This window comes from Columba livia, chromosome 2 (assembly GCF_036013475.1).
Source record: "Columba livia isolate bColLiv1 breed racing homer chromosome 2, bColLiv1.pat.W.v2, whole genome shotgun sequence".
In the NCBI taxonomy this organism is placed as follows: domain Eukaryota; kingdom Metazoa; phylum Chordata; class Aves; order Columbiformes; family Columbidae; genus Columba; species Columba livia.
In genome coordinates this window covers 32,008,101-32,029,369 of record NC_088603.1, presented here as the reverse complement: position 1 = coordinate 32,029,369, position 21,269 = coordinate 32,008,101, and the positions used below count along the sequence as shown (strand labels likewise).

Genomic DNA, 21,269 nt, shown 5'->3' with positions numbered 1-21,269 from the left:
TAGTGAATAAATAAGTTTTCTTGCAATGAAAAACTCAAAATCCCTTCTTTGTTCAGTCCAGAAGAAAGAAGACCAAGCTGAGATATTATTTCCCTGCAGAAATACTTATGAGATAATCCTCCAGGGCAATGCTGGCAAAAGAACACTTGATCAGAAGTTGCCAAGTGTACATTTAGGCTGGTTAAATCAGAGTTTCTCTCAAAGGAGTGATTTTCAAAGGTAGGCTTGAGACAGAAAAATAAGCAAAATTCCTAAGTAACTTCAATGCATATATAACCAGAATATTATGGTGTGGCTGCCTCCAGGAGTGCAGGGCTTGATGATTCAGTCCTACATTTCTGTCTGTCTCCTATTAATCCTTGGCTTTGAAAAAGCAACAAGAAGAAAATACTGTAGCTAGAAGCTAATCTGGAGCTAAAGATGTTTCTACATTGCGATGGCCAAAGCTGAAACCTTTCTGTTGGTAAAGCAGCGTGGTCTGTCAGTCGGTGAGGAATGATCAGCTGGAGTCCCTTTCTAGCAACTGGCTGTTGGGCATAAACACAGCTGCAGCAGGACAGGTCTGCATCAGAAGAGAAGCTTGTCTGGCTTCTTTAGGAGAAGCCTTCTTGGAGACTTGCCAGAGACCTCAATCCCATATTCTCTGATCCAGTATAGACACTCAAGAACATGCTTAACTTTAAGCATATGAGTGGTCCTATGGACATCAATGGGGTTGCTAATGTGCCTAAAGTTAAATACATATCAAGTGCTGTGCTGGAATTGGGCCAACGACTCAAAAACTCACAGGATCAAGGTTTGGCTGAAGAACAGAGAGTGCAAAGGGAGACAAAAGCTGAGAGATACTGAGTTGTTCTCATGCCCTCTTGTGTCAGTTCTTCATGGAAGCAAGTCCTGGGATAAACCCCTTATAACAGTAAAAGTGAAAGGAATACCTGTGCAGAAATCCTAAACACTAAAAGATGCTGTAAACGCTCTCATTTTACAGCACATGATGTCTTTTGATTTTTAGACGGTATTACATTTTAAAGCAGACACAGTGATGTCACTGCAGGAAAACATCACAAAAACATCACAGCAACAGGCATCTCTTTCAACAGATGCCTGGTTGACTCACTCTCACAGCTGCAGGAAAATAGTCCAATGTGTTTCTGGAGAGCATTCTTGCTTGTGAAGTCTTTATTGGGACACTCTGACAGTAGGGGAATGCAGCCGCTTTTCATTTCTTGTGGCAGTCAGAAGGTTACATTGAATATTTCTGAGCTCTCAATCTCTTCCAAAACACATGCTGAATTTCCTGGCTCTCTTTCTTAAAATCTGGTCTGTATTTCTACCCCTGTCACCTCTCATGTGCATGTGAATCTAAAAAAAAAAAAAAAAGGCATTCTGATTTTTCAAAATTTATATTTAACTGCTTTTCCAAGCTTTGTGGATTTTTATATGCAATGACTACTTTTATTTTTAAATTATTTCTATTCTGTACTTATCACCGGAATTCTGCAAAGTTAAAATAATTATATTTGTCCTTTTGCTATTAGTAATGCAACACTGCCAACTAGAGGCATTGCAAACTATCAAGTTACAGTCTTATGGACCACATCAATAAACTTAAAGGGTTGTATAACTATAAATACTGAAAGATTGTATTTGTACTACAGAAATCCCACCCAAAGCCTCCAACAACAGTAGTTTTTCCATTTGATTTTCTTTAGATTTTGATGCTTCAGTAAGTCATTTATTGAATCCAAACACCAAAAGCGTTGTTACTCTATTAAAAATCACGTCATCTAGAAATATAATTAAGTCAAATCTCAAACTACTTCAGGTTCCTCAAAGACTTATTGAGCTATTCTAACAACTTTTATAAATATACCTCCACAAGACATTGCAAGTATTAACAAAATTTAAAATGTTAACTTCAATGGCAAAATGGCAATCCTAGATATCATTTTCTCAACCCATACTTTAAATAAGACTTCATAATCTATTGAAATGAAGAAATCATGCTCGCTATTCAGCTGGGCTAAAAACCTATTTCTGTAAGTTTTCAGCTCTGTGAGACAGCGTGCACTTTGAGGAGGCAGGTATTTGTTCTCAGTTGAAGCAGGAAGATTGAAAATAGAGAAAACATGCACTTGACTGGGAAGGCTTAACTGCTGCCTGCCTCATGGACATGCTTGCTAGATCACTGTGTGAGAAGAGACTCAACATGAAGCTGTCAATAATGATACACCATGTGCAGACCAGATCTTCCCAGGCCCCACTTGCAGCCCCAGCCCTCTTCCCTGCCATGCCCATGGTGGTGTGGCACATCAATGTGCAGCTGCCCAGGATCTGGCAAGAGTGAGCTAGAGCAGAGAAGGACAAGGACCTTCAGCAGGTCCTCATGCCAACCAAGGTCTAACGAAGCCCTGGGGAAAAGCTCATTCCAACCGCGCCCCATCCCTCTTCTGTCATATTACCAAATCAAAAGTAACCCTGCGCGTAGCAGAGTCTGGTGGCAGGGAGAAAACCAAGAAGCCTGAGGCTGCACCATACTCCCAGGCATCTCCGCCATGCTCCACACTTGAAGGGTGCAGGACATACAACTCTCACTACTTCTAGTTAAATACTGCAAACAGAAAACAGCTTGGGAAGCAGTACCTGTACCAGGTCTCTTTGGAAACCTGTTTCCAAGGAACTCTTCTGAGATGGTGAACTAAAAACAGGCAGCGGACAACCCTTTCTGCTCTTTTGCAGCAGTCAGGAGTGCACTGTACATCTCCTCCTGGCTGGCAGTATGTTCCCTGGGGTGCACCAGGAGCTTGGGAGGCCAGAATGGCTTCCAGGGATTACCTTTGCACCTTATTGTTCTGCACCAATATTCAGAGGGAGAGATGCCTGGATCTAAATAACATGGTTTTTCTTTAGCAGTAACCTAGAGGATTGTTTGAGAATTGCATGGCTAGAACCACAATGTCACAGGATGATCTGCTGGTAGAAGGGCAAGCCCTGCCTGTCAGAGCTCACGTGGCATTAAACAAATGTACTGTCCAGAACAGTTTGTACTTTTGTACTGAAGGGAGGAGCCAACAACATCTAGCGTTGGTTTCCTTTTATTTACCAAAACACATTTATTCTGTAAATCTCAGCAAAATTCATGACAAATAATAAACCACATTTTTTTCCCTGACAGTCTTCAAAGCTTTATATCTATAAAAGTGACTGGAAAATTTGAGAAGCCTGGAGGGCAGGAAAATAATCTCATTAGGAAGTGGAAGCCAATGGATAGTAGTGACTCACAGAGGCACAGAGATGCAGAGCAGCTTACAGCGAGGCGCCAATTAAGCCTGGAACCAAGTTTTCTAGAGACTGGACCACAGGGCAGTTTAAGGCTGGAGGAGCCAGAGTGTCCCAAAAATGCAGAGAAAACACTGGCGTGGTTTAGAGGTGACAGTACTGGAATAAGATGAAGGCCTAGAAGTGAAAGTATAGACATTGTCTTGGGAAGCAGACAATATGGTTTGCAGCCACTATAAACCCCTGTAAAAACTAAATCAGCAAATGTGTTTCCAGTTATATCATCATGCTTTAGTTCCATAACAATGTAGTTACAGGAACACAAAGCTAAAGAAGCACAGTGGTCCAATGGAAGCAAACCACTAGGGTTCAGGCAATACTGGATTAGTTTGTCACTCAAGCATTACCCAGAACTCTGTTTTTAGGAAGGAAAAAAAAAAAAGGGTGCATCTGTTGTGAATGAGCATTTAATACCAGTAGCAACATTTCCACAATGGTGATAATTTTGAAAGACACACACACGTCATACCTAGATTTCTGTAAACAGCTTTATTGAAATGAACCAGAAATTTTCTAGTAATGATTTTTGGCTGTCAGTCAAAACCTAAACTCAACAAACACTTGCAGGGTTTTTCCATTTATTGATTTTTCTGTTTGGCAGTAAAAGCCAGTGCTCAGCACTCTAAGCCCGAAGCATAGTTCTCAGCTCTGGTACTATGTACTTGATTGTGCCCTGAAGTCCAGACCCACTGCACATCAATGAGCTGTGTTAGGAGCCAGAGGCACCTCTCATCCATGAAAATACATGCTTTGTGTAGCTTTCTCATATTGTTTAGTGTAAAATTTGTTTGGATATCATGTTTGCGTAATCTCCTAATTAATTTTGTATTGATTTGCAAAGGCACTTTGTGCATGCATGAAAGTCTTTTGCAGAGTTATCAACGGATGTTGCAGGAATGATACCGAATTACAGCTGTCACAGCAGTTGTGATCTCAACCCTTGCTCACAAATGAGCTAAGGCAGAGTTGGACAGAGTTAAGAACTTCATCAGCAACCTCCCTTTCTGGAGTAGGAGATCAACAACAAGTGTTTAATTCTCCAAATCAGCCCACGACGATCAGTCTTGTTCCTATTGAGCACTAGCTGGAGGTACCATCTTTAGCTAAGACAGAACCAAGGACTCCCCAGCTTCTTGCCATCAACATATTTTAATCCTAATGACCAGTTTCAAGTACAAGAGGGCCAATCGTGCCCTGAGGTGCATCCAGCACAGCATTGCCAGCCAGGCAAAGGAGGTGATTGTCCCACTGGAACAGGCTCCCCAGGGAGGTGTCACAGCCCCAAGCCTGACAGTGTTCAAGAAGAGACTGGACAATGCCCTCAGACACATGGTGTGAATGGTGGGGTTGTCCCGTGCAGGGACAGGAGCTGGACTTGATGATCCTCGGGGGTCCCTTCCAACTTGGGACATTCTATGACTATTATGAGCTGCCTATTTATGTTCTCCTGAATGGACTTTTCATTTGAGAACCATATTTACATTCACAAACACACTGTTCCAACTTGTGGAGTTACAAGACAGCTTTCTCTTCAGGATTTAGTCCTCTGTCCTGCAGATACACGTGGATTTCACTGACAAGTCTTGTACATCATTTGATAGACTGTGGCCAGTATAAATTGAAATGGTCAAGCAGGTTGAAAGTAAATATGTGGACACAAAATATTATAATATCAAATCCTAGAAAGGCACTATAATCATTAAGCAAGTGCACCAGGATTCATGCAGCCACATATGTCACTCTGGGAACTGCCACCTTTTATTTTTCCATTGTGAACCAAAAAAAATCTGTATAATTGAGAATTAATTTACTATCATATTGGTTCAAAAAGCTTCCTAAAGATAGTATCAGTAACATAGGATTAAATGCAGAGAAGGATTTAGTATTTAAAAGTTGCTTGCTCAAGGAAACCCACACATGCAGGCAGAAAGCATATCCTCCACTGTCATCCTGGCACTTACATATCTGGGGACCAGACCTGGGGGACACAACCATTATGAGAGCCAGTCTGCTTGATACAGCCCTTTCACAGACCTTGGCGCAAGCTGAGCTCACCCAGAGACCCACACAAAGCTGCTCAGCCCTGCCAGGGCTGCTGCAGGGGACAAAGCCTTGGGTGCCTCAGGAGCTTCACTGCCAAAGCAACAGCAATTAGCTACGATGCCTACAGCCTCTGGTGAAGCTGGGTTTCCCTTGTCCTCAGGCCTGCTGCTCTGTGGATTGAGATCCATGACCAACTTCTTTCTTTCTTCCCTTTCTCTTCCTACTTTATTTTATTTTATCTTATTTTAATTTAATTCCAACAGTTAAAATGCATGGCAGCCCTCCTGCTGAGTGAGTGGGAACAGCAGCCCAGCCCTCACTAGCAGACACCTCTGGCACAGCCCCATAGCCCCTTCACTGCCTCCCCCAGAGCTCTTTGGAGGCCACAGCCGTATTCTCGCTGCCACCAAGGGCTGCTGATGCATCTGTACTGAAGCAGCCTAGTGACGTAAAGCCTTTAAAACTCACTGTGATCACTAGTTTTTAATCTGAATGAACACAGCTCACCTCCATGTTATGATGTAATGAGTCAGAAGTAAATCAGAGTTTTAACAGGAGAATTATAACAGGGCAAGAAAAGCTTTCAGGATGCCAGGGTGAAATAAAATTACTTATATTTACATCCACATTGTGCCAGAGAAAATTAACCATTCTGAGCATCAAGGGACTTTTCCTACAAACAAAAGACTTTCTGGCATTTTCAAGATTTTCTTTTTATAAGGCTGACAATCTCTGCTTAGTCCAACATGCACTTGAGTTACACTTGTTCTTAGGACACCTTTAGCAGGTTCAAAAAGAAAGAAATATCTGCTTACCGTTGGGGCCTGATTAATATCCTCATTAATGTATCATGGCAGTTTTTAAATGCAGAACTAGGAACTCTCTGTGATGTCAACTTTCTGAAGTAAAAAAAATAAAAATCAAACATTCACAGTGTTGTCCATCATCACTTAACTCATTATAAGTCTTTCCACACATATGCCTGTTCAATTAAAATTGTAAGGATAAAAGTAGGTGTATATTACAAATTAATTTTCATGCCGTCTTAGTTACTGATGTAGTGAAATAAGCAATGGTATTTACCCTCTGCGAGTCTTTTCCCTGGTGTTTTTTGGTTTGTTTTTTTGTGAAGGTAGTTTAGCTTGATAATTCATCTTATAACCCAGATATCTTGCTTGATCTTCACTGGTATCTTGCCTCTCCAAGGCAGTGGGTGTGTTCCCTACAGGATGGTTCACCGAGTAGGGTGTAGAACAAGGACAGCTTTAGTCATTGCTACTTTCCCAAGGTGGATATGCTCCACCATGGAGGACCACAGCTGAGCCACATGAGCAAGTGAGCTTCTGCTGTGGGAAGTTCAGCCAATCAACCTCCGTTCCCGCCTGCACAAAGGTGGGTGTGAGTGAGGTGGTCAGGCTTTCAGGAGCTTCATGACTTGCACAGGGTGTACTATTTCAGGAGGGTGTCAGGTACACCAATGGCCTACCATACCACTCCAGGGTACCAATGAACCAAACAGTGACTGGACATATACTATACTCTGAGTAGAGACTTCCATAATGATTAACTACACCAAGGTTAGAGTTGAGTGTCTTGGTTACTAGCAAGTTTGCAGGTTGCTCAGACACCTCCTGAAAGACAATGCCTAGAACAAGTCATCTTTGAAAATCCAGGGGAAAATTCTGGCACCATGCCAACAAAAAAAAACAAAGGACTTCCATGGGGTAGACATTTCACTCTCCGCTTTCAGAACAGTGTGGTCCAAGCAAAAACAAGCAACAGCCCTATCAAAAATTCACACCCATCCTGATGCAAGGACCTTTGTGGAACAACTCGCTAGAAAAAGAAGGAAACCTTTTATATAGGAGTAACTCATCACTGAAATCTGAATACTTTCTCGCCTTTCATTTCCTCCATCACTGACACTGGTGTATTTTTGCTTCTCTTTTTAAACCCAGAGCCTTTTGTCTTACTCTCATAAAGGAAGGAGCTGACAAGGAGCTCCTAAGCCTGAAGGAGCAGGCTTACAAAACAAAAAGTCAAGCCATTTGTTTTCGTCTGCTGAAGAAACATGTTCAGTTTAATGTGACTGAGCTGGAAACCTTCCCTGGCTTCCTGCAGCAAGACCAGCTCACCTGCAGCAGCAGACAGCATGGTCAGCAAGGCTTCTTCTAGATCAACTTCTGAGGCTACAATGCTTACAAAACTAGGATAGTTTTTCTAATAGACCAAACAAAGTGTCTAAATGCTAAAACAGAAACCAGCTTTTTAAAGGGTCTTAATATTCTTTTTTATTACTGTAGTAGAGACGTGCTTCATATCATCATCCTGTTCATACCTTCCCCTGAGCACAGGAAGAGGTCAGTTCCTGTGGAATCCAAAGAGACAGGAGGAGCAGAGAGGAGGCGTCAGACAGGAGTTTCAGTTCTGCAATACTGAAGGAGGGGATCTCTAACAGTTGAAAGCAAAAAAAGTCATTTTCATTGGAATTGAATATACTTCATTTTATATGTAATAGGGGTTTCTTCTAATGAGCCTGCTGCAATTCAGGGGATTTCACACTTAACCTCATGAGGAGCAGCCATAGCCCGTGAGAAACCACACAGAGTAAATATGTGTCACCGCAGGACTTTTTTCCCTAGAAATTCTCTCAGATGCTGACTTTTCTCTTTTATTCTCATATTGTGCACTCAGCAAATTCAGGTTTGTAGTCAGCTTAAGGTTCCAAATAAACAAGTTCCCATGGGTTAACAAATCTGATATGGTTATCATGTTAACTGAGCCCAGCGTTGCCTGCACTCATGCTCTTGGCCTGCAAGGAGATGGTTATTACAGCTCAGCAGATGTAGAATAGCTCATGACACCATTGTAACTGGATCATGCAAAAGCCATACCTGAGCAAAAACTACTGGGAAAAGACATGGTAAATTTCACTACTCAGACCTAGGGATCTCTGCAGGTTGGGGATAGGAAAGGCTGTTTAGACCAGCAGCGATGCTCACCCTCAGTCACTGACTCATGCTACAGACTGCGGCAAGATACTTCAGTTTGAAGACTGACTTTTCTGTCTGTAGAGATATCACCATGGTATTACTTTTGGCACTGAAGATTTTGTGCACCTTACCCAGGTAAGTGTTTTGTGTAGGCTTTGACTCAGTAAGATTTTATACGAATAAATTGTATTTCTCTTATGCAGTTGGTCCATGTTCACTTTAATTTAAACTTATGCATAAGTGAGAGTAAATGTCATATGGGGTTGTCCTGTTACACGCTGATCAGCTTGTTGTTCTTTACATCAGGGTATCCCTTGCCTTGTGCCAGAACAAACACAATGCCTTGGAAAAGGCGAGATTGGGGAACTGATCAATACAGTGAGGAAGGGGTTTTTTTCAATTAGCATTTGTGGAGCACTAGGTAACGCAAAATTTAAATGTCAGTTTCACATCTCACATATGGGCTCATACGTACTTAAATCTGCTGCTCTATGACTCACACAAAAGCAGGGGCATGAGATTCCAAGTGTCAGTTATTCTCCAATGTTTTTCAAATACCACAGACATTTTTTTTCCAGTATTAAACCTTGACAAGGTCTATTTGACCAGAACTGCCAACCTCTCCATGGCAAGACTGACAAAGGCTGAAATTCTAATCTTCAAGAGAAGATTAGAGCACAGAAGATTCTAGAGCACAGAAAATAAATTGCTGAACATTGTCCTGTCAAATAAGGCCATTCACAGGTAGCTCAGCACTAATTTTAATCTATTTCATTTTATGTCTTCCCTTTTACTCCTTATGATAAAGAACCTGTACAGTAAAGAACATAGTATCTCAGGGTTGAAGAACACAACATCTTAGGGTTCACCAGAAATACACTTCAATACACTTGGAAAATTTCTATATTTCTAATTACTTAATGATCTGTAATTAGTTGAAGAGTAAAAAGAACTGAAGCTTCAGTGCCTGAAATATTTACATGAAAACCCAAAGTTTGGATGGAGGGAAGTTCTCTAAATCATCCCTGGTTTTACTTCAGATAGTCTTTTTAATTTACTTAAAATTTAAATGAAGAAATGTAATATAGCACTTTGATTTAAATATTTGTCTGCATTTATTTTGTAACTAAACTACATTCCTTGCTTTTTCAGCCATTTCAAGAGCTAAGTGTATCATGGATTTAAGTATAGTCACTGTACTATTTTAACTGGAAGTTAAATTTTGTTTGAATTATTAATTAAATTAAGTTAAATTATAAATTAAATTAAATTAAGTTATAAATTAAGTTTGAAATCTCCCTTACAAATGTTAAAGACAACTCAGCACCAAAAACACACTTTTCACTTTTTGATACGAAAAACATTTGATAAAACATAATGCAAGAATCGTACATTATTAATCATTTACATGTCAGTGGCAACAAACATCAGTAGATCGCAGCATCAAAGACAAATAAGAATTCAGACTTTACATGAAAAGGAAGAGGAAAAAGTGTAACCATACAGTCCATATAACCAAATACATGGGAGACAAAGAACCAAAAGAGGATTGCTGCTGATTCCCTTGCAAAAGCTATGCAAGGAGGAGGGAAGATGCGAACCAGCTAATTCCTTATTTGTGCAAAGATGATGAATAAAGGACTTTTCCTGTATTAGTCAAGTTAGGTCAAAATTATATCAAGCATCACGTCCAAAGAATCAGATCATTTTTAAACTACAACTCAGAAAAGCAATAATCAGATACTTTAAACCATATTCTTTAAACAAGGATTTTTATTTCCCCATAAAAAAAAAAAAGTTCCTTTTATTTGTTAATTACATTCCTTCACACAAAGTAAACCTTGTGTTTTCCTATTAGGTTCATACCTGTCTTCAAGCACCAGTGAACCTAGTCATTCACTGGGAACAAAAGCACCTACAGTTCCAGCTTTCATTGGTGGTTTCTTTTTTCACTGGACATAAGCCAGATTCAAGCTGTTTGAGGGGGAAGTAGCAGACACACATAAGCCACTATTTATTTCCAGTCCTCACACAAGACACCTGATACAAGCCAAGATGAAGAGAAGTTCAAGGATTCAGTGTATAAGCATGGGAACTCACAAAAGCAAATGTTGGAAGGACAGCAGAAAAGGAAGGGGGAGGGTGGAAACCCGTGAATTTCGTTTTCAGCTAAAAGGTTCGTCTCAGTTTTTCCCAGGTGAAAGTGCTGTTGTTGCTACACAGAGACCTGGGCAGCCCAGGTGTTCTATGCTTAAACCACACTGATGTTTAAGTGACCAGTTTATGAAAAAGAAGCTTCCATCAGGAGAATCGGCTGCTGCTGGTAAGCAAATATTTCTCATTCTTAACTTTCCTTTAATATAGCAATAAGGTTCAGTTGACAAATGCATTACAAACCTAGTTAGATGAAAAAGACAAATGATAGATGCCTAGAGATAAGCTAGCAAAACATTTGTTCTGACAGAGAGATGAAGGTAATTTATATGGTGTTGGCTGTCATTTTTCCTCTTAATCAATTAACTAACACTGGATCATGTAACATAAAAAATTCAGAATATTTAAGCTGCCTCCAGCTACAGCTCCATAAATTATCCTACTGAAACCCTATTGGTTTTCAATAGGATGATGATCAATTATTTAATCTTCAGATAATTAATCCTGTGACTTGAAGAGATTTACACTTTGATTTTTTTCATTAATACATCATGAAAGAAAGACCCTATTCATGCATTCCATACCAGGCATTCCATTCCATACTTTATAGAGACATTATCTGGTGTGATTTCAAAGCCATAAATAGCATTCTAACTCGTTAATATAAATGCTAAATTTTATTGTTAACATCTAATAGGTAAACTTATACTAAATAGAGTTATTAACTTTCACATATAGTTGCTACAAACACTCATTTGTTAGGAATGTAGTAGTAGGGCGTAAGAATCTGCTTTTGCTGACTGAATTTAGTGGTCTGTACAGAAATAGGGAAAATTTGAATGGAATTTTTGTCACCAAAGAATCCTCATCCCTCAGAATTAACTAGAAGTTAAAAACACTGGAAAACTTCACATTTTCTTATTAAATATCCACAATCTCCAACCATCAAATTAATGTGCATAATTAATAATCTCCAAAGGAGACTCCCTTATAAAATGCAATCAACAGTAGTTAACATGAACAAGCCTAAAGAGGAAAGTACGTGAAACAAAGAACAACTCTAGAATTGTGATGCCATGTTGGGGGAAAGGGAACCATTGTGCACAAGACTGAGGAGAAAAATATTATAATGGATATATTAATTATTTTAGCAACTTTCGGAAATGCAGAAATCTTACTATAATACTTTGGGGTTTTTTCTAAAATTTTGTGCATTTTAATGTGCAAATTTTTCTCAAGTCATGTGAAAAGAGTGGTTTTGTTGGATTGAGATTGCCAGCTACTGGAAGTGGTACTGAATTTGTTCACCAGAAATTGAACTGTTTAACAGGAATGTTAGTAATGTTGAGGAACTTACTGAAGTAAGAAGAAAAGCTGCACTTTTGATGCCTCTCTGTCCTAAGAATAGCGAAGCATCTTCTTTTGCCAGTGTTCAGGGCTGTAATACCATATTGGATATCACTTTAAAATTCAAAGTTGAAATTTTCTTTGCCAATATAGGCACAAGTGGTTCAGGGGATTTATTTTATTTTTTTTTAAGTCAAAGCATTTTCTCAACAGGTCATCCTGGTAATGCTTAAAGTTCAGCCTTTGAAAAGTGGAATCTCCAGAGAGAACAGACTAGGTTGGTATCCTAGGCTACATGTATTATATTTTTTCACTTACTTCAAATCATCAGGTATCCACCTGAATATCTGAGCTTTCATGCCTGCAGATGATTGTACTGGGCAGAAAGAAGACTTAGCAGTTAAAAACTTTGGCTTTGTAATGCCTTTCCTCAGCCATCACTTTTTTCTCCAACTTCTATCAAGATGAGAAGTTATTGAATTTCTTATAATAATCATTGTCAGGAAGCGAAGCAAACATCTTCAGTATACTGGAAGTAACCAGAAGCACAGATGGATTGTCTTATTAAGCAGGACTTGAGCTGAAAATCAGTTTTAAGATGCCATGGATAATGGGGAAAGTTTTTGAGTTTTCATTGTGAGAAGCAGCTGGAAATTTCTTGGACATTTATCTCAGTCTTTAGCATCCAGGCTCACAGAGTGCAGGCTAAAAAAATGATGGCAATTTCAACATTCAGGAGGGATTTGCTCATTTAACATGTATTATATCTGGAGGCAAATACTTGTCAATTTTCCTGTTTTATTGAGGAGGATATCATGAGACATCATTTGACCAAAAAAAACCTACTATCCTTGAAAAAGAACCCATGCTGCTGCATTTCACTGAAATTAAAAAAACAACAGAATGAACTAATAATAGCACTGTCTTGAAATTTTCATGGTCCAGTATTACAATGTTGTACTAGCTCATAAGAAAAAAGTCGTGGGTGACCAGAAATGAACTGAAATTAACTTTGTTGCCCTGATCACACTGTTGTGACGACTGTCCCCTGCAGCCCAATTTTGGCAGCTGAAAGCAGTACTGCATGATAAAAATAAGCACTTCCATTTTGCACTTTTCTCCAAAGGCATTTATAGAAATAACCAAAACTACTTCTGTAGTATAGATTGCTAGGATACTACTAACACAGTGATTGACACTGCACCAGGTGATGAATCCATGTGACTAAAGCTGTTGCTTTGTTTTCCAGTTTTCTTGCTGAGCTGAAAGGGATCTTCTCAAAGAAACAATGCTCCATTCAACATTGGCCTTGTCCCTCCTGCTAATTGCAGTCTCTTCCAACCTTGCAATGGCAATCAAAAAGGAAAAAAGAATACCTCAAACACTGTCAAGAGGTACTGTGTATTTACTTTATGTTATCTCTTAATCTTCCCATACAGGTCAGCAAAGGTTTTAATTTAGGAACTTCCTGAAATCATATATATATATATATATATATACACACACACATATATATATATATATATATACTTACTGGGGTGTGTTTCTCTATCCTTAAGTGACACTCTAAGTAGTGAATCTTCTTATTTCATGTTGTTTCACTCCATCAGTTTGTTCTTAAGGATATGGCTGGGCATCCCATATAACCTACATAATTTACACAACCCACAGAGACCTAGCAGAAGCCAACAAACTAAACTGAGTCTCTCAAATCAGGGTCAGACCATGACTGAAACAATACTGTTTCATGTATCAGTTAAAAGATAATTTGTTATGGTAACTTGTTAATTACTGAAACACAGATTGCTAACTTCAGTTGCTATGGAAATTTTTTTCTACAGACCCATTTTTATACACACACAAAAAAAAAAAAACAGTTTGAGCTACTGGTGGGTTTTTCAGCGTTACTTTTTGGGTTTGTTTTTTTTGCTTTTCATCAGATAGTCAGAGTCATGCTTTGCAGTGCATAATTCCTTTCCCTGTGGTGCATAATTTTGCACCTGGATGCCAACTAAAGAATCTATTTTAAGTTATCTATGCCTGATCAACCCTTAGACATACAAACTGAGACTTAAGTTACCGAGGTCTTTTCCTTTTCTCCATCTTCCCTCTCCTTTCGTGCCTATTCATCCCCAAAAATGTCGAACTCCCTCCCTGGCCTCTTCTGCAAGCTGTGCCAAGCCTGCAGACCCCACAGCTCACCCCTGAGACCTTCCCATACAAACCACTGGCAAAGGCCCACCTGTCACAGAGGTCCCATCTGAACCTCATTGCTCAGGGAGCACTGGACAAAATCACGCAACATCTGAACTAACCAAAGAAAAATTGCAAATCACTTCTTATAAGTGGTATCCCTGGAGAAGGGTTATAACACATCTGGTATCTATTGCCTCTCTTGCCTACATCAGGTTTTATTTTTCCCACTAAGTTTAAATGCAAAAGAATATAACAAAATCCCTTCAATTCTGCCAATTTTTGGGGAGGAAAAAAAGCTCACAGAAGGTATCAGTTTTCTAATTCTGATTTCAGGCCTTTTGGGATGCCTTGAGTGCTTTACCTGTAATTTTCACAGATTAAAGGTGAACACTTAAACCTACTGCTTAATGACCATAGGTGACTCCTCTGCGGAGCTACCTACATCAGCAGCTAACTTCTGCCAGGGCTAGAAACACACTGGTCTACACGCCAGAACCCACCATCATCAGACAGATCTGTAATCAAAGGCACTCTCCTGAAAGAAGATATGACCTGGTAGTGTCACAAGTGATTGTCCCGTGAGGAAGCTAACAGCAAATCTCTGCGTAACCAGGGCTGGTCCAAGCGCTGTCCAGTTGGCACAGAAGAAAACGAGCCTTAACCTGGTCCAGATTCAGAAGCTGTTCTACAATTCCCATGGGGGCCGTCATGAATGGAGTAACACTGACTGGGAGGCAGGGATCTACCACACAGGGGCTGGCATCTTTGGGATCCGAAAGCATTAAACCAACTGGACAATTTCCTTTTTGAGATCAGTGTGTCACCAGCTACGGATGAGCTACGAAGCTGATGATTCCTTAGAAGTTTCTTAGGTGGAGATTTTTGTTTAACAGGCATTGTTTTGTTAAATTATAAGTACTTGCAACACCAGGGTTTGAAATTAAAGAGTTAAGCTTAAAACTCAGGAATATTCTAACAATGTTCATATTAAAGTTGATCTTATTTGAACTGTCATGTTTTATTTTTTTACCTTTATAAGCTTTCTCTTTAAGCCCCAGAGTTTACATTAAATATGGAGCAGAAAATATAAAGATACAAATTATTTGGGTGCTGATTCAGTGGCCTCTGAGAAAGAGAAAGAGAACTAACAGGTTTGCTAGAGGACTTGAACTGGATATTCAACCAGCTGAGGCTTTTGGGGGGTTGGTTTGGGTGGGTTTTTTTAATCTTTCAGAGCACCTTTTGGGAGATACAGAATTAGTATATTCACAATGTTTGGGAAACATTGCCTGACAAAGAAAAACAAATCCTATTTGTGTACAACTGTTGATAAATATAAAAAAAGTAATTTGTTATGAATTACTTACCTGGCCACCAGTTAATCCTTTTGTTATATTTCTAGGATGGGGAGATGAAATTACCTGGGTACAAACTTACGAAGAAGGGCTTTATCAAGCAAAAAAAAGGTAAGAGATTAAAAGGCAAAGTTGTTAATCAGACAGTCATGTCTGAATATGCTATAATGAAATAAAACAGAGAAACACAGTGGCAGCTAGTCATCTGCAGACCACCCAGTTAAATAAAACAGATATAGTGTCTATAAATAACAGTTGTTGCAAGGGTCTTATGATTCTTAAGCAACGTTATGGGCTGATAGAGAACTCTGCGTTTAACACTCTTATTTCTTTGTCACAACAGCAGTGTTGTCATTTGAATAAGCAATGATAAATAGATATGATGATTTTTTAAATACTATTTTTTTAATAGATATATATGCCATTCTTCCTCTGATTACTTCCTTAATCAACAGCTGGAAATCAGCTACATTTGCTCTTGCATGGTGATCTGCTGCCTCTGATGTTTTCCCAACACTTTATCAGTTGGCATATGAACACGATGTACTCACAGTTTCTCACTGTCCTGGTAGAAATTAAAGTTCTAATTTGAATCTTCTCTGGGATCCAGCTGAAATTACATTTGAGAATTCAAAACAGTATTAATTTAAATCTCTGTTACAGTTCATTTTTGATCATAATAATGTGGCGTAAGCTATTGTTAAATTGAAGGCAAATTATTTTTAAAATAAAAGGCAACTAATTTCATGTGCCCTATGTATAAATGCCTAGGAACTGAACAACTCTTGACAGTGATAGCAGATCAATCATTAATAACTGATTTACTGAACAGTAAGAGTAGTTTAAAAAAACACAAGAACAAATAAACAGAATTGTTTTATGTTTTGACATCCAAAACCAGAAAATTTTTATACTTTTACCAAAATATTTACAGAAAAAGAAAATACTGTATATCTGTTCAAAAAAAGCTTAAAAAAACGTGAAACTTTTCACGGAAAGTATTTGATGATAAACCAAATTTTTAAAAAAATATGTTATTCCAGTTCATACAGGTTATTTTTATTTTCTTACTCATGGAGAACTTCACACTTAGGCAATACTAAAAATCTCTTCAGTTTCATTATATGCTAACCAGGAATGAGATTATGATGGTTCCTTTTTTTCTTTCTTATGGAATTTCTTACTTTAAAAAACCCATTTAGATAGAGAAACTCTATTTCACTATTTCTTTCTTTTATGAAGTATTTATGTTCTTTTCCCTTGCTTGAAAATATAATTCTTTACAGAATGCCTGTATGGTTTTACTGTAGGTAAATACTTGTAGATAAATACTTGTCAAATGATCTAACTACATGCTTTATTATTATTAATAAAGTAACAAGCCACTGATGGTAATTCATCACTTGGAAGACTGTCAATACTGCCAAGGTAATTCTGATATTTTTGAGCGTTAACATTTTGTGAATATTTTTATAAGAATCTGCACTTGGCTATGTATTTACCTTGCACTTACTTAAAATTATTTAAAGAAATAAGCAAATGAAAACATACTTGAAAAGCTAAGAATTTATTACTGTTACTTATAAAAACTCCACTATGAAACTACCCAGAAAAGAACATGAAAAATACTGAGTTTTGCTCTCCTGCTATCCCTAATGTGGCACTCGTCAGTTTAAATTAAGAGACCCAGATTTGCTACTGACTCATTGAACAGATTTAATATTGTTTGGCTCTCCTGAACTGGTAACTAGAGAAGGAGATGAGGACAGGGCTGCTGAAATCAATCTATTAAGAATTTTCTGAGAATAATGCGCTTTTGTCAAGCTGAGACATGGTATCCATTGAGACAAGCTTCATAAATAACAGAAGAGAGCTTCCATTTTCATAGCCGGGAGGTTGTATTGACATGGGTCAAAAAAACAAAAAGCAGTGATAGAGCCCTTAAGTGTCTCCTCAGGAATGTGAATCAGCAGAGACAGGAACAATGTGGCCAGTCTCCAGCCAACGTGGTTCCTAAATGCAGAAGGAAAAGCAGTATTTGAGATGGACTTGAAAATGACCGTGTCTTTTCTAGCACTGAAGAAAGCTTTTGCAGAAAATGAAGAGATACAGGAAATGGCCCAAAATAACTTCGTTATGTTGAACCTCATGGTATGAAGGGTTTGGGGAGATTTGACTTGTATCTTTTTTTGGCTTGTGTTTTCTCTTTCTTTGTCTTGCTTTTTCATGTCATTTTAGTTAAATGTCTCTGGCATTTCAGTACCATGTAAGTACAGGAATCTGTGCATGTGTATACACACACACAAGTAGTACCTTTTTGGTTTTGTCCTCTGGTACAAGACTATTCACAGGTGGTACTACTTCAACAAAATTTACACAAATATTTTAATAATTAGCTTTAATTTCTCTGCCAGCATGAAACCACAGATAAAAACCTGTCACCTGATGGACAATATGTGCCTCGAATCATGTTTGTAGGTATGTAAAATATTTATGTATCTTCAAAGATGTGGTATCTGAATCTATGCCAGTGTCCTCCTTTGGAAACATCAAAATAATTCATTTTTCAAAAAACCAAAAAAGCTCAAAATTTATCATTACCATGGCATTAGCCTAAATCTTGGCAGATCTAGGTTCAGTTCTCCCTCTGTTGCAGGCTTTGACCCTCAGGTTACAGATATGTTCTGAACAGTTCCTAATTAACGCTTGGGAGCAAGATACTTAAGTGTCCATTAGTGTCTGGGCTTTTGTTCTCCATGCGTTTTACTAGAGCTGTTATAAGGCAAAAGTTCACTGAAAACAGTCAAATATTTGACTGAATGTAGGTGTTTACAGTGTGGACATGACCACAGAGCAAGTCAATAGTCAGTGCCATTTTAGCAATTGTTTACTCTATCATGAAGCTGACTTCTGGAATACATTGGATGAATCATGTCCTAGAGTGCCTGTTCCTTTTCATTGACTGTACAGGGAGTCTAGAGTGACTAGCTCTGTGGTGGCATCCATAGTTAGGTGAGATGAAGCCCACACTCTGAGAAGCAATGTAGTGACAGGAGTCAGTTAACAAAAAGCTTGGAAAGGGAACTGCGAGAATACATGTCCACAACAACTTGCTCCTATTATGGAAATATTAAGAATCACAAGATTTTCATTCTGAAGACTCTAGGTAGGTCACACCAGTATTTCATTATGTATTCATGACCCTCGCTGTGTGTGCATCCAGTCAAAATGCCCTTCTCTGATGTAACCCCAGAACCTGTAAAACAGGATATGTATGTGTAATCTATCACTTTAAAATAGCTGTATTACATGAAAAAGAAAATTAGCTTTTGTTCAGGATTTCTCCAGAGCTGTTAGTTGGAACATAGCGTAACAGCCTCGTAATTACCTCATTGATGAAATCAGAACAGTTCAGAAAGAGGGCTGTCAAAGTATCAACTCTCACATCACCATCGGCTGTTGTGGGAATGGAAAGTAGTGCTTAATACAATTATTTTTTCAGACCCATCTCTCACAGTAAGAGCTGATATCACAGGAAGATACTCCAACCGGCTTTACACTTACGAACCACAAGACATACCGTTCTGTAAGTGCCCTCTTCATTGTGTTACTTTGCTTTTCACATTGTAAGCAGCCAGATACACCCCATCCCAATCATTTGTGTGTGTGAACCCATTAAGATCTCAAAGTAATGAATAAGGACTGTGTATGAGCATTTGCAAAAAATTATAATGGTCTAACCTGTTCTAGCAAAACACTTAAGCACACCTATTGTCCCATTGAATTTGTTAGGACTACTCAGGTAAGACAAGTTGAAAGATCACAGGTGATAACTTTCAGGATCAAGATCTGAGCAGTTTGTTGGAGAATGGTGAAAGTCAAATGTACCAAACTTCACAATGTAAACAGCCAGTGGTGGGAGAGAATCAGAAAAGAAATGCTGATGGTTACCTGGGTACCACCTAGCACCCATATTTCAGAAAGGAATGTGATTTTACAGGTTGAGCTAGTCCTTTCTCTATGCAATCTATCTGACACCAGTGCGGTATCTCACCACAAATATGCACTTCACATCTGATTATCAGGCTTGCTGTTGAGAAGTGAGCAAGTTGAAAGGGGCCTTGTCAAACCCCTTTAAGTTAAACATGTTGATTCAAGGAACTTTTTACTTCCTGCTTTGGTATGAATGCCAGAATCTTCACAATAAAAAGCCCTAAAATATAACTTGTGACCATAAATTAATTTCAGTGTGAACAATTTACAAATCAAATTAGGTGGGTTTTTTAATTGTACAAATGTACTTTTTACAGTTCTTACTTATTTTTCTTTCAGTAATAGAGAACATGAAGAAAGCACTACGCCTCATTCAGACGGAGCTGTAACCAGTAACAGTGAAATGACCATAGCCTCTACGAGGTGAAGCTGCACTAGGAAACCTAACATTTTAAAACATTTTAGTTAACCTCTCTGTCTCTACTAGCATTTTGAACTCTTACCATGCAACTCTGATATATCAGATTTCATAAGAAATTTATATGTACCATTTGAAAAATAAACACAGAAAGACTATCATGTCCATTTGAAAAACAAGAGGATAAATCTATTAAACACTTTGAAATTAGTTATTCTAATAACTGAAAGCGATGGTTTAAGGTGCAGCAACTTTGAGTTGTGTTTTATCAGTCCAACTATGATGTTGACAAGTCAGCTATGACTTATGACCAAGAGTTATAACCAATCTTTTTTATGCCTATTTGCAATTTGTTATATAAGTTACCAGCTGTACCTCAGCTCCTCATGTTTATTTTTTATTGCAAGAAGCTTGCAAGTCACTAATGTAACTCTGATTTATGCACTGATTTCTCAATAAAGGAAAAGAAACTTTGCTAGCAAATCAGACAGGAAGGCCCTTTCTATAGATTTTGGAATAGCTTATATAGAAAAAAAAAAAAAACAACAGTGATCTGGGCTTAGCTTTCTTCTGTATAATTCTTCAACTATCATTCTGATAGCTGAAACAGAACAGACATTTCACACTGAGCATGTGGTCTCAGGTGATAACCATCAAATAGCAGCTACAGGTTTTGCTGTTATAAAGATACAGTGAAGCAAGAGAGATGGAAGGAGATAGTTCCAGAACTCCACTCCTGAGGCTTAGTGATGCTTGTAAAGCCTGGTATGAGAAAAATGAGCAGGTCTGTCCTAGGTCTTTTCATTGAATTGGCACTGAAGTCATGTGAAGCTCATCCTAGGTCGTTCCTTCTTTTTCATGACAGTGGCAGCTTAGTGAGTAGATTTGTACATCCTATGATGTTGTCTAAATACAGATATAAAAGATGAAGGAACAATCTTTGCAGGACAGCTTTGCTAATTACAATACCTAGTATTAATTTGTCATGAACAAGTTATATTGTGCTTATCTATATCTTCATAACTATGTAAAATTTGGATATAAGAGTATATTCCAACAGAGTGGTGATAAATGACCTGTACACTAGGAAAAAAAAATCTTGTATTAGTCATTAGCAGTCTATTATTTTCATAGTCAGTTAAATGTTTTTTTAACCTACAGGAAAATGCTAGAAACATTAAACCGGTTACCACATTCCTTTGAGTTGTGTTTAGCTCTATTCATTTATGTCCGTTTTTATTCCAGATTTGGCAACATCTCCCAGCCTGTGGGCATACCCTGTTTTGAGCATGTCAGGAATGTTCTGGAGAAGGGATGTGAGCAGCTGCCAGAGATGACAGAGGGTGGCCATGACAGCACTTTCAAAGTAGAGTCAAGAGACAATTTACTTTGGGGAGAAGCACAGCACAAAACAGGAAGTGCTTGAATATG

The 21,269-nt window shown here is 38.4% G+C and overlaps 1 protein-coding gene across 2 annotated transcripts; it reads left to right on the top strand.

Annotated features, from left to right (window-relative positions):
- Window positions 1-10,379: 10,379 nt before the first annotated feature.
- AGR3 (anterior gradient 3, protein disulphide isomerase family member) lies at window positions 10,380-21,035 on the top strand. 2 transcript variants are annotated; one of them, XM_021299058.2, is made up of 9 exons: window positions 10,456-10,698; window positions 12,090-12,153; window positions 13,126-13,270; window positions 15,475-15,538; window positions 16,803-16,855; window positions 17,502-17,578; window positions 17,842-17,905; window positions 18,930-19,013; window positions 19,760-21,035. In XM_021299058.2, exons 3-9 carry the CDS (start codon window positions 13,165-13,167, stop codon window positions 19,807-19,809), a joined length of 498 nt encoding a protein of 165 aa, XP_021154733.1. In that variant the 5' UTR covers window positions 10,456-10,698; window positions 12,090-12,153; window positions 13,126-13,164; the 3' UTR covers window positions 19,810-21,035. The 2 variants fall into 2 exon arrangements, with proteins under 2 accessions (XP_005510999.1, XP_021154733.1); XM_005510942.3 differs by lacking the exon at window positions 12,090-12,153 and having other exon boundaries at window positions 10,380-10,698.
- The last annotated feature ends 234 nt before the right edge of the window (window positions 21,036-21,269 follow it).

Coding starts and splice junctions, on each gene's coding strand:
- AGR3 (XM_005510942.3), top strand. CDS start 13,165: ATGCTCCATTCAACATTGGCCTTGTCCCTCCTGCTAATTGCAGTCTCT. Junction 16,856..17,501: donor AGACTGTCAATACTGCCAAG/GTAATTCTGATA, acceptor TGTCTTTTCTAG/CACTGAAGAAAGCTTTTGCA. Junction 17,579..17,841: donor TCGTTATGTTGAACCTCATG/GTATGAAGGGTT, acceptor TTTCTCTGCCAG/CATGAAACCACAGATAAAAA.